The 13,403-nt window shown below is 57.4% G+C and overlaps 1 protein-coding gene across 1 annotated transcript; it reads left to right on the top strand.

Annotated features, from left to right (window-relative positions):
• Nucleotides 1-498: 498 nt before the first annotated feature.
• On the top strand, nt 499-13,200 carry PODN (podocan). Its single transcript, XM_047085861.1, has 10 exons — nt 499-822; nt 2,063-2,156; nt 3,714-3,778; nt 5,359-5,468; nt 6,597-6,753; nt 7,054-7,169; nt 7,710-8,432; nt 8,546-8,567; nt 11,729-11,877; nt 13,017-13,200. The coding sequence occupies exons 1-10, from the start codon at nt 514-516 to the stop codon at nt 13,198-13,200; spliced, it is 1,929 nt and encodes a 642-aa protein (XP_046941817.1). The 5' UTR covers nt 499-513.
• Nucleotides 13,201-13,403: the final 203 nt, after the last annotated feature.

The raw sequence follows: 13,403 nt of genomic DNA, 5'->3' as shown, positions 1-13,403 counted from the left end.
ACTGGGGTGTGGGTGCTGGAAGAGAGACAGGGTCAAGCCCTGAACATCCTAGAACAGCAAGCCGAAGAGCTGGGATGTGCCCCGTTGCTGCTGGCCCACCATGGCCTGTGGCTCTGGACGAGATACAGGGCCTGTCAGCCCTGCCTGTGCCAGGGCAGCAAGAGCTCCACAAAGTCCTGGCCAACACCTGCAAGTCACAGTTCCTCCTGGGCCACAGATTCCCCTTCTGTGAAGTGGGTGTCCGGTGCTCAGAGCCAGGACTGGTAAGGGCTGCTGGAAGTTTTGCAGACTTGCCTAAGGACAGGGCTTCACCTCCTCCCTCCAGAGGGTAGCCCTGATGAGGGGGAGGTGGGTAGGGAAGGGAGGGTGGCAGCAGATCGGACGTGTGCCCAGGATCCCTGGGTAGGCTCTGTCTTGTGCCTAGGAGGGCCCTAGTGTGACTTCCATAGGCCCTAGCCCTGTGCCTGCTGTCCCTAACAGGTGAAGTCTGACTCACCCCCTCCTGCAGGCACCATGGCCCGGAGCAGGGCACTTCTGTTCCTGTTGCTGTTGCCATCGCAGCTGCAGCTGGGACTGGTGAGCACGGTGAGGTCTCCAGGGTTTGGCCGAGGTGGTGCCCACAGCCTGAGCCCTGAAGAGAACGAATTCATGGAGGAGCCAGTGTTGGTCCTGAGCCCTGAGGAGCCAGGGCCTGGCCCTGCCACCATCAACTGCCCCCGAGACTGTGCCTGCTCCCAAGAAGGTGTTGTGGACTGTGGTGGCATTGACCTGCGTGAGTTCCCGGGGGACCTGCCTGAGCACACCAACCATCTGTCTCTGCAGGTGAAGCCGCCATTGCAACAGCGGTCACCAGGGGCTGCCCTCTACACTCGCGGCTCCTGGCCCAGAACCCCCAGTTCCTGTGGCTCCCCAACCCCAGACGCAAGGTGCTAGGGCATTCCCCGCTCTGATGTCCCAGTCACAGAGTAACGTGATATTATAACTGCTTTGTTTTACTTGGAGGAGTCTGGGCTGAGGGAAAAAAGGACACAGATCTGCCTGGCAGGTGACCCTCTGAATGGACGGGGTGGCCAGACACCATTACAGGCCAGGAGAACAAGAGAAAGTCAACCCTGATTGATGCTCTGGGGGCTCAGAGGATAGAGTATTCTCCCCAGCTGAGGTGCAGGCTAGATTTTGAGAAGTGGGACACAGTGTTCCAGATGGGGGACTCTGGGAGTTCTGGTGCACCCAACTTTGTGTGGCCCAGCAGCTCTGGAGGAGAGAGAGGGGCTCTCGTACCCATTTCCAGAGATCAAGCCTAGTGAAGGAAAGTGATCTGCCCAATGGTCACTCAAACTGATAGGTCTAGGGTGATGGTGGAGGGAGCCCGCGGCCAGGGTAGCCCATGAGGGAAAGGGACAAGTTAAGGACAACACTTACTGTTGGTTTATTCACTCATTTATTCATAAAAGTCTCCTGGGTGCATGCTTGATACGTCTGGTGCTGTGTCAGATGCTGGGCGTGTAGGGAGGGTTTGAACAGCCTATGGGGGAGGCAGAGATCTAAACAGGTAAAGACAACAGATGGAGACAGAAGGACTAGTGCTGTAGGGCCCATAGCAGTTCCTAGTCTGGCCCCAATCCAATTCAGGAAGGCTTTTGGAGGAAGGTTTTAAAGCATTCCAAAGGGAGTGAGGACCCAGGTTCCTCCCCCCCAACCCGAGAAAGGGAGCCAAAAGTAGTTTCTGGCTTGGGGTGGGGAGAATGGGCTGCGGATGCCTGTCATCCAGTGGGAACATGAAGGGAGCGGGTCTAGAGGGGAGGCGGCACTCCAAGTTTGAACCACCTGGAGATGCTCCCATCTGGGCTCCTAGAAGGTGGGACCTGCATGCCTTTTGTGGTCACTGCTGTGCCTCCAGTGCTGAGACCCGGGCCTGGCCCAGACCCAGGGCCTGTCTGCATGAGGGTGAATCCCAAGGGAGGTGCCCAGCAGAGGGACTGGCTCCTGGGACTGGGACTGAGGGTGGGGGCAGGCCTCTAGTGAGCCTGCCTCCTCACCACCCCTGGCCCTTACTCCCCAGAACAACCAGTTGGAGAAGATCTACCCCCAGGAGCTCTCCAGATTGCATCGACTGGAAACTCTGAACCTCCAGAACAACCGTCTGACTTCCCGAGGTGAGGGATCACCCAGAGCCCAGGAGAGGGACACGAGGGGGTGGGGACTGGTGCCCATGGGAAGAGCTCCACCCTGCAGATCCTGGGATACGAAAAACAGCAGGGCTGGGCTGGCAGCAGGGCCTCACGGCCAGGGGCTCCCTGTGGTTGCCTAAGAGTCACCCCTGTGGGTTTCTGAGACCTGGGAGTTGGGTCAGGGGAAAGGCTGAGATTCCCAGGACCTTTCTCATAGACTCTTTATTTTTATTATTATTTTTTTAACATTTATTTATTTTTGAGAGAGAGAGAGAGAGAGGACGCGCGGAGGAGGGGCAGAAAGAGGGGGAGAGCCTGAAGCAGGCTCCGGGCTCCGAGCTGTCAGCACAGAGCCTGACACGGGGCTCAAACTCATAAACCGCGAGATCATGACCTGAGCAGAAGTCAGACACTTAAGCGATTGAGCCACCTATGCACCCCTCTCATAGACTCATATTCACAGAAGGCCTTCAGAATCAAAGATGCGTAGAACACTCACATTGTAAAAAGTTATTTTTTTCTGATGATGAAAATAATTTATAACAGAAAATTTGGAAATGTAGAAAACAAAATGGAAAAGAAAAAACCCACTTATAATTCTGCCACGTGGAGTTAATCACTACTAACGTTTGGGTATGTTTCTTTCTACTTTACTTATATGCTGTAAGATTCACCCAACATAAAAGTACAATTTGATGAGTTTTGGTAAGTTTACGTAGTTGTACAACCATCACCACAATTCAATCTAGTCTCTTTTCTTTGTGTTTTTTCATTTATAGCTGAGCTTACAGTTTAGATATTATAACTGTCATAATTGCTCTGCTACACTTAGCAGTTAGCAAAGCAGCATTTTTCATGTTGCAAAAAACTCTCAGTGGCCATCATTTCACACAGCGGCAGCCGGGTATTCCACAGAGGGACCCTGCACGGTTTATGTAACTGTTCCCTCTCCTTAGATGCTTGGGTGCATCCCAGCATCTGAGGGTCTGGGAGCCCGGAACTGAGTGTCAGAGGCTGGCCTCAGGACTGGAGAAGGGCCAGTTTGGCTGGGCTCCCAGCAACAGCCGAGTCCTGACACTACAGCTGCCAGCTGGGACAGGGATGGGCCAGATGGTGGCGGGGGTGGGGGGGCACAGGGGCCACAGCTCTGCCCTGCAGAGGTATGAGGAGGGTCTCTGATCCTCTAGGGCTGCACCTGAGGAAAGCACTCCTTCCTGATGGGGAAGGGTGGGGATGGGTCCTCTGCCCCGTGGCCTGACCTTATGAGGACCCATTCCCACGTGGGTGCTCCCGAGCAGGTGAAGAATTGGTCATTTGTGAGTAGACACTGTCTACCTGCTCCTCTGAGCCGGGGCTCCTGGGAGCAAGGGGAAAGAAAACAGGGCTGCTGGGACTGGTTGGGAAGGGATCAGAACCCAACGTGCCTCAGGGAGGGCCCTCCCGGTCCTGGCAAGTGGGGTGGGCACTGGGGGGTCGGTGGTGGTGTGCTCCCTTGTAGCATCTCCTTCATCCAGGGCTCTGACCGATGCCTGTCCTTTGAAGGGCTCCCGGAGGAGGCGTTTGAGCATCTGACCAACCTCAACTACCTGTACTTGGCCAATAACAAGGTAAAGGGCCCCCTGGTGTTGGAGGCTGAGCTCAGGTCGCTGGGTCCCCATTGCTGCTCAGACATGGTCCCGGTGAGACCTCACACCTCACTGCAGGGCATCAGAGTGGTCAGATAATGAAAACGGAGGCCAAGGCCTTACAGAAGTGCAGGAAGGTGATAGCCACTTGGAGGGCTTCCTGGAGGAGATGGCATTTGAGCAGGGCCATGAAGGGTAACGGGATTTCAGCCAGGGTCCCTAAGGGGGAGGCACTGCCAAAGAGAGAGCATGAGAAAAGGCACGAAGGCACTCAACTTCAAAATATTTGGTGTGTCCCAGGGCTCTGTCCTGGCCTCTTCTCTCTGAGGTCTCTCGAGGTGACCCATCCCCTCCCCAGGCTTTAGCACCCATCTACATCATGGCCATGTCCAGTGGCAGCCCCCAGCTTTTTCCACTCCTCCCACAGGAGACTCAAAGATCCACCCGCCTCCTCGACATCTCCCCTAGATGTCTAATGGACCTAGAACTCTGCTTGCCTCCCACAACCCCGAAAGCCCAATTCTCCTGCGGCCTTCTCCCCCGCCCCCCATAAAGGTCATCTCCAACCACCTACAGCACCGCTCGGCTGAGCCACAAATCCAGGGCGCTTTGCTCACCCACGCCTAATCCCACTGCACGCCCTCGGCTCCCCTCCGGCCCCGGTCCACCAGCCTGCACCACAACGACCCTGCTTCCCTGTTTGCTCCTCCTTCTCCACAGAGAAGCCAGAGTGACCTTTAAAAATCACACCTGCTTCCACCCCTCCAACCCGCCTTCCCCATCTCAAAGCTCCTGAGGCTTTACTTTCCACGCAGAATGAAAGCCACACTTCTCCCCATGGCAGATGGCCTGTGTGTGGGCCCGCCTGCCTCTCTCAACTCCTATTCCCACTCGCTCCCTCTCCTCCAGCCCCCAAACCTGGCAACCCCCAAGTGGGGCCTACACTCGCTGCCCCTGCTGCCGTGGGTGCTCTCCCCTCAGATGGCATTAACGGTGCCTTCATGCCTTAAGTGTCACCTGTTCCCCGAGCACCCAACGCAGTTATTCCGTCTTCAGCCTGTTTTAACTCGCTATCACTATTGGATACTTTTGTGCCTTGTTTATTGTCTTCTCCATTGAGATGTAAGCTTTGGGGGTGGGGGTGGAGGCACTTCTCTGTCTTGTTCCTCAGGACATGTCCAGCTCCTGGACGCATGCCTGCAGTGTTGCAGACTCAGGGACTACTGTTGAATGAATGAAGGCTAGACACTGGGCAGGGGGAGGGCGTGTCTGGAGAAGTGGGTGCTCACTGTAGCCGGACAGAGGGTCTGTGTCAGGGAGCGATGAGGGGAGAGGCCAAGAGGACAGGCAGGGCAGGGGACAGGCCTAGGGGGCTTTAAATGTTTAGGGCTGTGGGGGGCCACGGAGTTCTGTTTTTGCACACTCAGGGGAGTGGGACGGGCTTCCAGTTTAGAAAGATGGCTCTGGTTGCAAAGAGGAGCCCAGATGAGCAGCAGGCAGTGAGACCCAGAGCTGGCCTCTGCCCGCCATTGGTCTTTCTGCCCCAACTCTTCCCTTTCCAGCTGACGTTGGCACCCCGGTTCCTGCCAAACACCCTGATCAGCGTGGACTTCGCTGCCAACTATCTCACCAAGATTTACGGGCTCACTTTTGGCCAGAAGCCAAACTTGAGGTCAGAGGTCAGAGGTCAGACGGGGGCCCTGGGCTCAGGCTGGGGAAGGGGGAGAAGCTGAGACACTCCCATCCCCAAGCCAGGCAGAGGACAGGCCCTGGAGGAGGGGCATGCTGGGCAGTGCAGGCATGATGCCCTTGCTCAGGGCTGTGGTGAGGGATGCCCACGGGCTGCAGGGGCACAGGATCTGAGGAGTGAAAGCAATCAGTCCAAGAGGCAAGGACAGAGAGTGATGTCTGTGGAACTGTGGGGAGCTGGGTGGAGGGTCTTTCCCTCCTTCCCCAGCCCCTGTGGGAAGGAAGCATCTTCCAGCAGACAGAGCTGCCCCTCCCCAAGAGCTGCTTTGGGAAGAGTAGCACAGGTGTGTGAGCAGGGCAGGGTGGTTGGGGGGGGGCAGGTACTGACAATCCCTGGTGCTGCTTCTGCTTCCGTCCCTGAATCTGTCATCTCACTTGATTCTCTCCATGGGGTCACTGTGCATGGTCCCATCCTACAGATGAGAAGGCTGAGGCCCAAGAGAGGCCACACAGCAAGAATGAGTTCTTTTATGTTTAGAATATCTTCTCTTATTTTTTATCTTTGCTCCTTCTAGTATGTTAGTTCCATGAAGGCAGGGTCTTGTTGGTTGTGTCCACTGCTTATATCTTCAGAGTCTAGAACAGTCCCGGCACATAGGGACAATCACTATATATTTGCTGAATGAATGAGAGTTCACCTCCTCTGAGCCAGGCCCTGTAGTGGACACTTGAGACAAAGAGGTAGCGGGGATAGCCCCCATCGTGGGAAGTCCTGCAGAACTCAGAGCCAGCTGCTTGGGGTTGGCATGCAGGATTCCAGGGCTGCAACAGTCAGGCAATGACTGAGAACCTTGAAGGGTGTGGAGGAGCACAGACTAGGGGTCAGGAAATCCTGTTTCTGCCACTGACGTGAGGGGGCAGCCTCTGGTAGGTCCTTGGTCTCCTTGGTTGTTTAGGAGGCACTGGATTAGGTGGGGTCTGAGGTCCTTCAAATGGGAGGAGGGTGCCCTGGGCCCAGGCCCAACCTGAGCAAGGTCTGAAGGCTCATCAGATGAGCTGGTTAGAAGAGGGGTGGGCATGGGTGGGTGAGGACCTGTGCCTCATCCCCCAGGTCCGTGTACCTGCACAACAACAAGCTGGCGGATGCCGGGCTGCCGGACAACATGTTCAACGGCTCCAGCAATGTCGAGATCCTCATTCTGTCCAGCAACTTCCTGCGCCACGTGCCCAAGCACCTGCCACCTGCCCTCTATAAGCTGCACCTCAAGGTGGGAGGGAGAGCATGGGGAGGGGCGGCAAAAGAGCAGGGTCCTGCAGTGGGGGAAGAGCCCAGGCCCACACAGGCACCGTGGTGAGGCTGTGGGGCCTTGGGCACACGCCGGAGGGCACAGTGTCCACTGTGGAGAACCAGGCAGAAGCCTGGGTACCTGGCTGTCAATATCACATGCAGCATCCTCCAGGCCTGTGCATCCTCGCATGGTTCCCCTAGACTCCCCTCCACATCTCATCCAGGGCTCCGCCTCTGCCCCTCAGCTGTCCCTCATACTCCCCACCATCCCACCCCTCAGAACAACAAGCTGGAGAAGATCCCACCAGGTGCCTTCAGTGAGCTGAGCAATCTGCGTGAACTGTACCTGCAGAACAATTACCTGACTGACGAGGGTCTGGACAATGAAACCTTCTGGTGAGCCCCACCTGGGCCCTCCGTGTGAGCATGGCAACCGGGAAGCTGCTCCCTGGGCCCACCCTGCCGGGTCCTCTCACACATGCCTGTCACCTACCTGTCCCCCACCAGGTTCCTGGAGAAGGAACTTGGGCTTGTGCCTTTGCTGACACGCCTGTCCCAAGAACAAGTGATATGTCCAGAGAAGGCCTGCCCCACTTCCAGTGAGGCTGGCTTCTTGGTACAAAGTTGAAACTGGAGTATACTTGCTGAAGGCAAATATGTTTTCATTTTTTAGGGCCCAGGGTAGCCACAAAAAGCCTTAAACAATTGGTCTTCAAATTGACTTCTATGTGTCAAAAACCATGCTAGATTCTTCCTTCACCAACGTGTCACTGAATCAACCCAAGGACCCGCTCCAAGAGGACTGAGCTCCCCTAGTGAGCTAGTCACAGAGCTGCGATGAGTTAGAGGCAGGTCCCCCACCATCTCCCTTGGGAGTAGGGGTGGGACCAAACACCGTGGGCCTCGGCCAACCATCCCAATTCCTCCCTGCCACAGGAAGCTGTCCAGCCTGGAGTACCTCGATCTGTCCAGCAACAACCTGTCGCGGGTCCCGGCAGGGCTGCCGCGCAGCCTCGTGCTCCTGCACCTGGAGAAGAACGCCATCCGGAGCGTGGACGCAGACGTGCTGACGCCCATCCGCAGCCTCGAGTACCTGCTGCTGCACAGCAACCAGCTGCACGCGCGCGGCATCCACCCGCGGGCCTTCCAGGGCCTTAAGCGGCTGCACACGGTGCACCTGTACAACAACGCTCTAGAGCGCGTGCCCAGCGGCCTGCCCCGGCGCGTGCGCACTCTCATGATCCTGCACAACCAGATCACCGGCATTGGCCGCGATGACTTCGCCACCACCTACTTCCTGGAGGAGCTCAACCTCAGCTACAACCGCATCACCAGCCCACAGGTGCACCGAGATGCCTTCCGCAAGCTGCGCCTGCTGCGCTCGCTGGACCTGTCCGGTAACCGGCTGCACACCTTGCCACCTGGGCTGCCGCGCAACGTGCATGTGCTGAAGGTCAAGCGCAATGAATTGGCAGCCCTGGCGCGCGGAGCGCTGGCCGGCATGGCCCAGCTGCGTGAGCTCTACCTCACCGGCAACCGGCTGCGCAGCCGCGCCCTGGGCCCCCGCTCCTGGGCCGACCTTGCCCACCTCCAGGTAAGGGGGAGGGGAGAGCGGCTGGGTCATGCCCGCGTGAGGTGCTACTGGGATGGCTGCCCCGAGCCCACCCATCTTCTGGGCCCAGGTGAGGGGTGGGTAGGAGGGACTGGCCGTGAGGGGGGTGGGGGTGGGGGGTCATGCCCGCGTGAGGTGCTACTGGGATGGCTGCCCCGAGCCCACCCATCTTCTGGGCCCAGGTGAGGGGTGGGTAGGAGGGACTGGCCGTGAGGGGGGTGGGGGTGGGGGGGGGCGGCTGGACGAAGGAAGTGGCTGGCTGGCATGCCAGGATACAGCAGTGATGGGCTGGTATGGCCAGGCTGAGCTCAGCACCTGCAGGTACAGGCTTGCAGAGGGCTGTGGGGATAAGAAGTCATGGCTGCAGGTAGGGGGCCCACGGTTCAGGAGGACAGGCAGGGGAGGGGGCGGGCAGGGCCAGTTCAGGTGGCACTGGAGAGTCAGGCTCACCCATCTGAAGGCTCAGGTACAGGTGGCTGGGAAAGGCTGGGCTTGGGGCAGGGGAGGGGGTGAGGCCTGGGAGGCAGGCTGACCTCATCGGGTCTGCAGAGGGCCGGGGGAGCCTGCTTGAGGCGTGCTGGGCTGCTCAGTGGGTGTGGCTGCCGTGGCCACAGTTGGAGTCAGGTGGGATATCGGCTGTGAGCGAAACTTCCCACTCAGTGAGGGCTGAAAAGGAACTTGAGAAACCTGGGAGGCAGGGCCTAGGTGCTGCGAGGTCAGGAGCTGCCCCCCACTCTGCTGCCCTACGGGGCCCCCTTCCCAACATGTCCCCTTCCTGTCTCTCAGATGTCACCTCCTTGGGAAGTCTTCCTTCACCACCTATCACCCTCCTCTGCTTTGTTTTTCTTCCTGATCCTCATCCCTCCTGGGCATTAGGTCATCCATCTGCTTGTTTGTTGCCTGCTCTTTTGCTGGAACCCGCGGCAGGCATTTTAGTCTGTCGTGTTCGCAGGACCTCAGTGTGGTAGGCTCACAGTACACGTTTTTCGGGGGAGCTGTCAGGATGAGGATGTCTGAGGGAAACATAGGGGAGAGCCCACAGAATGGGGGGCAGGGAGGTGGGGCCCAGCCCCGAGGGTAGGGCAGGGGTAGTTGGGGGTAGGCAGCTGGCCTTACAGGAGCAGCTGTTAGCCGGGGTCTCTCCTCACCCAGACAGCCCTGCTGGGTGCCAGACACCAGGATCCCGTTACCTGTGTCAATCCCTCTTGGTTTTCCTCAGGAGCCCATTCTCAAGGAGCTCGAATCCCATCGTCCTCCCCTCCACACTTGCTCCTCTTGAAGTGTATTTATTTTGAGAGAGAGAGAAAATACGAGCAGAGAGGATCAGACGGGGGGGGGGGGGGAAGAGAGAGAGAGAGAGAGAGAGAGAGAGAGAGAGAGAGAGAGAATCCCAAGCAGGCTCTGCACTATCAGCACAGAGCCCGACGTGGGGCTCGAACTCATGAAGCATGAGATCATGACCTGAGCCAAAGTCAGACACTTAACCCACTGAGCCACTAGGTACCGCTGTGCTGCATTTCCTAACTCACTGAAGGGGGTGCCCACAGGAAACCTGGAAGCTGCCCTTGACACCCCCTTTTTCACACCATGTGCCCCCAACATCCATTGTTACTAAACTCTGCCAGTTCTACCATCGCATCTCTCAACTCACTTCTCTCCACCCCTGCTTCCCATACCCCGAGCCACCCCCCTTTCTCACCTGCACCCCGGCTCCATAGGAGCTCTTCACTCCCTTATTCTGTATGCAGTCGGTAGGTATCTTGAAACACATACACTCACCTTACACTCCTGCTCAGAACCCTTCTGTGGCTCCCCATTGCTCTTAGACCCAGACCAGAATCCTTGCCACAGCTCTCAGGGCTGGCCTGCCTCTGCTCCTGGCTGAGCTCCTTGGTTTCCCAGCCACACTGGGCTTTACTCATGCTGGCCTTGCTGCTGGAAGCATAGCACCCTGGGAACACCTCACTCATTCATGCCACAGTTGTCCCGGTTCTCCACCACGTAAGACACAGCTCTAGAACTGAGAACCTGACAGGGAGTAAGGTGGATGGGTCATTACCATCCTAGAGCCTATAATATGCCTAGGACTTAGTTCAGGTGTCATCTCCTTCAGGAAGCCCCCAGTGATGGGCAGGTATGTGAATTCAGTCAGGGATGAGGTGTCTGGTGGGGGGGATTCTTCCTTACACTGTCAGATCTTTCTATAAGCAGCTGCCCCCACTGCTTCAGAGCCCCTGCCTGTGCTGGCTGCTATACTCCCCTGACCCAAGCCTGGGTCGAGGCCACTCCCCTGGGCTCCCTCAACACAGCCAATTCCACCAGCTGTCATTGTCAGATTCTGTGTGCATCTCCTCCGCCACCCTGACCTCCAGTGCCAGAGGCAGCTTCTAGTGGATTCCATTTCCCCAGCACCTGCGGGCATGAGGATGTTCGGAATGAATGAGGAAGTGCCAGAGCTGTGTGGAGGGGACACAGTGGGGAGCAGGGAGCCTTGCTGGGTAGAGGAGGTGACCGGGAGGCTCCCTAAGGTGTGAAGCTGGTTTTTCCCCTTGAATCTTGAATCTAGATTCATGGCCCCCAGTTCCTGACCTTGAGCCCCCTCCTGTCAGGGTGAGGAAGGGAGATTAGAGATGATGGAATCCCACCTGTGCCTACACAGGTGTGTGTCAGAGCGAGTATGTGCAGACAGCCTGAGGGGCAGGCAGTGAGCCGGGCCCATGCACGTCCAGGTCTCCTGCCTGCTGCATGTTTGCTCTGCTTCCTGGGAAAACCACCCCATTTCCCTGCCCACCTGCTTCCTGGACTCCAGGCATGTGGTGATCCCAGGACTGACCAGCCTAGGTCAGTGGGCCTTGAACCCTTGCTCTTGGCCCCTGCCCACATGGCCTCTGAAGGCCACAAATGAGCAACCCCACCTGTATGGACCCCACCCTCACCCTCATCTGGGACCAGTGTGGGGATATGCAACCACTGGAGGACCCCGGGCCTCTGCCCTTCTGGGATCTTCAGTCTGATAGGGGTGACAGGTGTACTAAGGAGGAAGGACTGTGACACTCAGATATCTTGGCTGTGAATTCATGTGGGAAGACAGAAGGAGCTGGGTAGGACATATAACAGTTAGAACAAGGGTTTGGAGTCAGGTGCTTTGGGTTCCAGCTTCATACAGGCTGTGTGGCCTTGGACAGATCTCTTAATCCATGTGAACCTCTGTTTCCCCTCCTGGAAAATGGGGACAGTTAAAGGCCCCACCTCACAGGGTTATCATAAGATTTAGATAGGTCAGGTGGTTGGTGGGATCTTTGCAAGATGTTAAGTGTTTTGACTCCCCTGGTCATCTATATAGCTGCTGGACATCGCTGGGAATCAGCTCACAGAGATCCCTGAGGGGCTCCCTGAGTCACTCGAGTACCTGTACCTGCAGAACAACAAGATTAGCACTGTGCCTGCCAATGCCTTCGACTCCACGCCCAACCTCAAAGGCATCTTTCTCAGGTAGGAGGTCCCCTGGGGCAGTGCACATGCCCCTCTGGGTTCAACCCTGGCTCTAGTGGGATAGTTGAGGCATGTGGGAACAGCTCCCAGGTAGAGGTCAGTGTTTGAAGCCTGGCTTCACTGCTGACTGGCTCTGTGACCCTGGGTACATCACAGAACCCCCCCCCCCCCGAGCCTCTGTGTCCTCAGCTCTCAAGGGAGGGGACAGTCCTGGCCAAGCCTGGTAAGGTTTATAAGTTTGTAAAAGGGCTTCAGGAACTTTAAAAGCAGTGCATGTGGACATTATTGATGTTACCGTGGCAGGAAGGGAACCAGGGAGCACGCATGATGGCTGTGCCCATAGCTGGCCAGGCTGTTCCCTGGAACTCAGACCCAGCAGAGCAGGTGCTCAGGCCCTTGCTGAGCTCTGGGGGTTTAGAATGATTCTAATGGGGGAGCCAACTCCCCCAGGAAATGAGCTTTGGTACAGTAGAGTCAGGGTGGTTCTTCCCAACACCCTACCTAACCATCCCTTCAACTCAGGGAGAAGGGACAGATCTGAGGAGGCAGAATGTGCCCTCCCAGGGGAGTTGTGGCCCAGAAGGCCCCAGGCTGGGTTGGGGTGGAGTGTGACCTATGCCTGGGCTCGTGTGGGGGGATGGGGACCAAGGCACAAAGAATCGAGGGGGCCTGATATCAGAGCCCAGCCTCTGCCTCCCTTCAACCCAGGTGTGTCCCTGGCCCAGCTTAACCCTGGCCTTGCCTGTGTGCCACTCCACACCAGGCTTCAAAGTAACCCCAGGCTGGCAGCACCAGAGCCTCAGGCCTTGGGGTTGATCCCAGAGGGAGGTAATCCCAGGCTGAGAGGAGGCACCCGTTTCCGCCACTCCTAAATTTTAGAGCATTTGCAGACAGGGACCTTCCCCTTTTGGATGAGTGGCCCAGCGTCCACTCCTGCCCCGCCAAGCTGTAGCCACACTGAATAGCTGGGACTTTTTATGACACACCGTGCTTCTTAGCAGCCCCCGCACATCTTTTATGCTTCCTGTGCCATCTTCCTGGAGAGCTCGTTCCCTCCCCTTTACCGTCTAGGCTGGGTAAGTGTGGGGACTCTGAGGGTTAGGCCTCTGACACTGACCCCAAATGGGTGGCCTGCACAGGTTTAACAAGCTGGCCGTGGGCTCCGTGGTGGAAAGTGCCTTCCGGAGGCTGAAGCACCTGCAGGTCTTGGACATAGAAGGCAACTTTGAGTTTGGTGACGTTTCCAAGGACCGGGGCCAGTTGGAGGAAGAGGATGAGGAAGACGAGGAGGATGAGGATGAGGAGGATGAGGAAAGGCGATAGTGACGGGGTGAACCGGATTTGACATAGGTAGGTGGTCTGGGGGGGGTACACTGACCTCTCCCCACCAGCTTCCTGTCCCTGACCCCGGTATAGGCCCTGAGTGAGAGGCTGGCAAAGCTGTGGGAGGCCAGCACAGGCTGGGGAACGCTCCAGGGCGATGAGCGCCCTGATGGGACTGGCATAGGCACTGGGATGGTGGAAGC

Source organism: Lynx rufus, unplaced genomic scaffold (assembly GCF_022079265.1).
Source record: "Lynx rufus isolate CCGP_SWC_20201006 ecotype Redwood Valley unplaced genomic scaffold, mLynRuf1.p SCAF_2, whole genome shotgun sequence".
NCBI classification, from domain to species: Eukaryota; Metazoa; Chordata; class Mammalia; order Carnivora; family Felidae; genus Lynx; species Lynx rufus.
The sequence above is the reverse complement of the archived record's forward strand: the minus strand, read 5'-3'. Positions and strand labels throughout refer to the sequence as shown.

Coding starts and splice junctions, on each gene's coding strand:
- PODN (XM_047085861.1), top strand. CDS start 514: ATGGCCCGGAGCAGGGCACTTCTGTTCCTGTTGCTGTTGCCATCGCAG. Junction 2,157..3,713: donor CAACCGTCTGACTTCCCGAG/GTGAGGGATCAC, acceptor TGTCCTTTGAAG/GGCTCCCGGAGGAGGCGTTT. Junction 5,469..6,596: donor GGCCAGAAGCCAAACTTGAG/GTCAGAGGTCAG, acceptor CTCATCCCCCAG/GTCCGTGTACCTGCACAACA.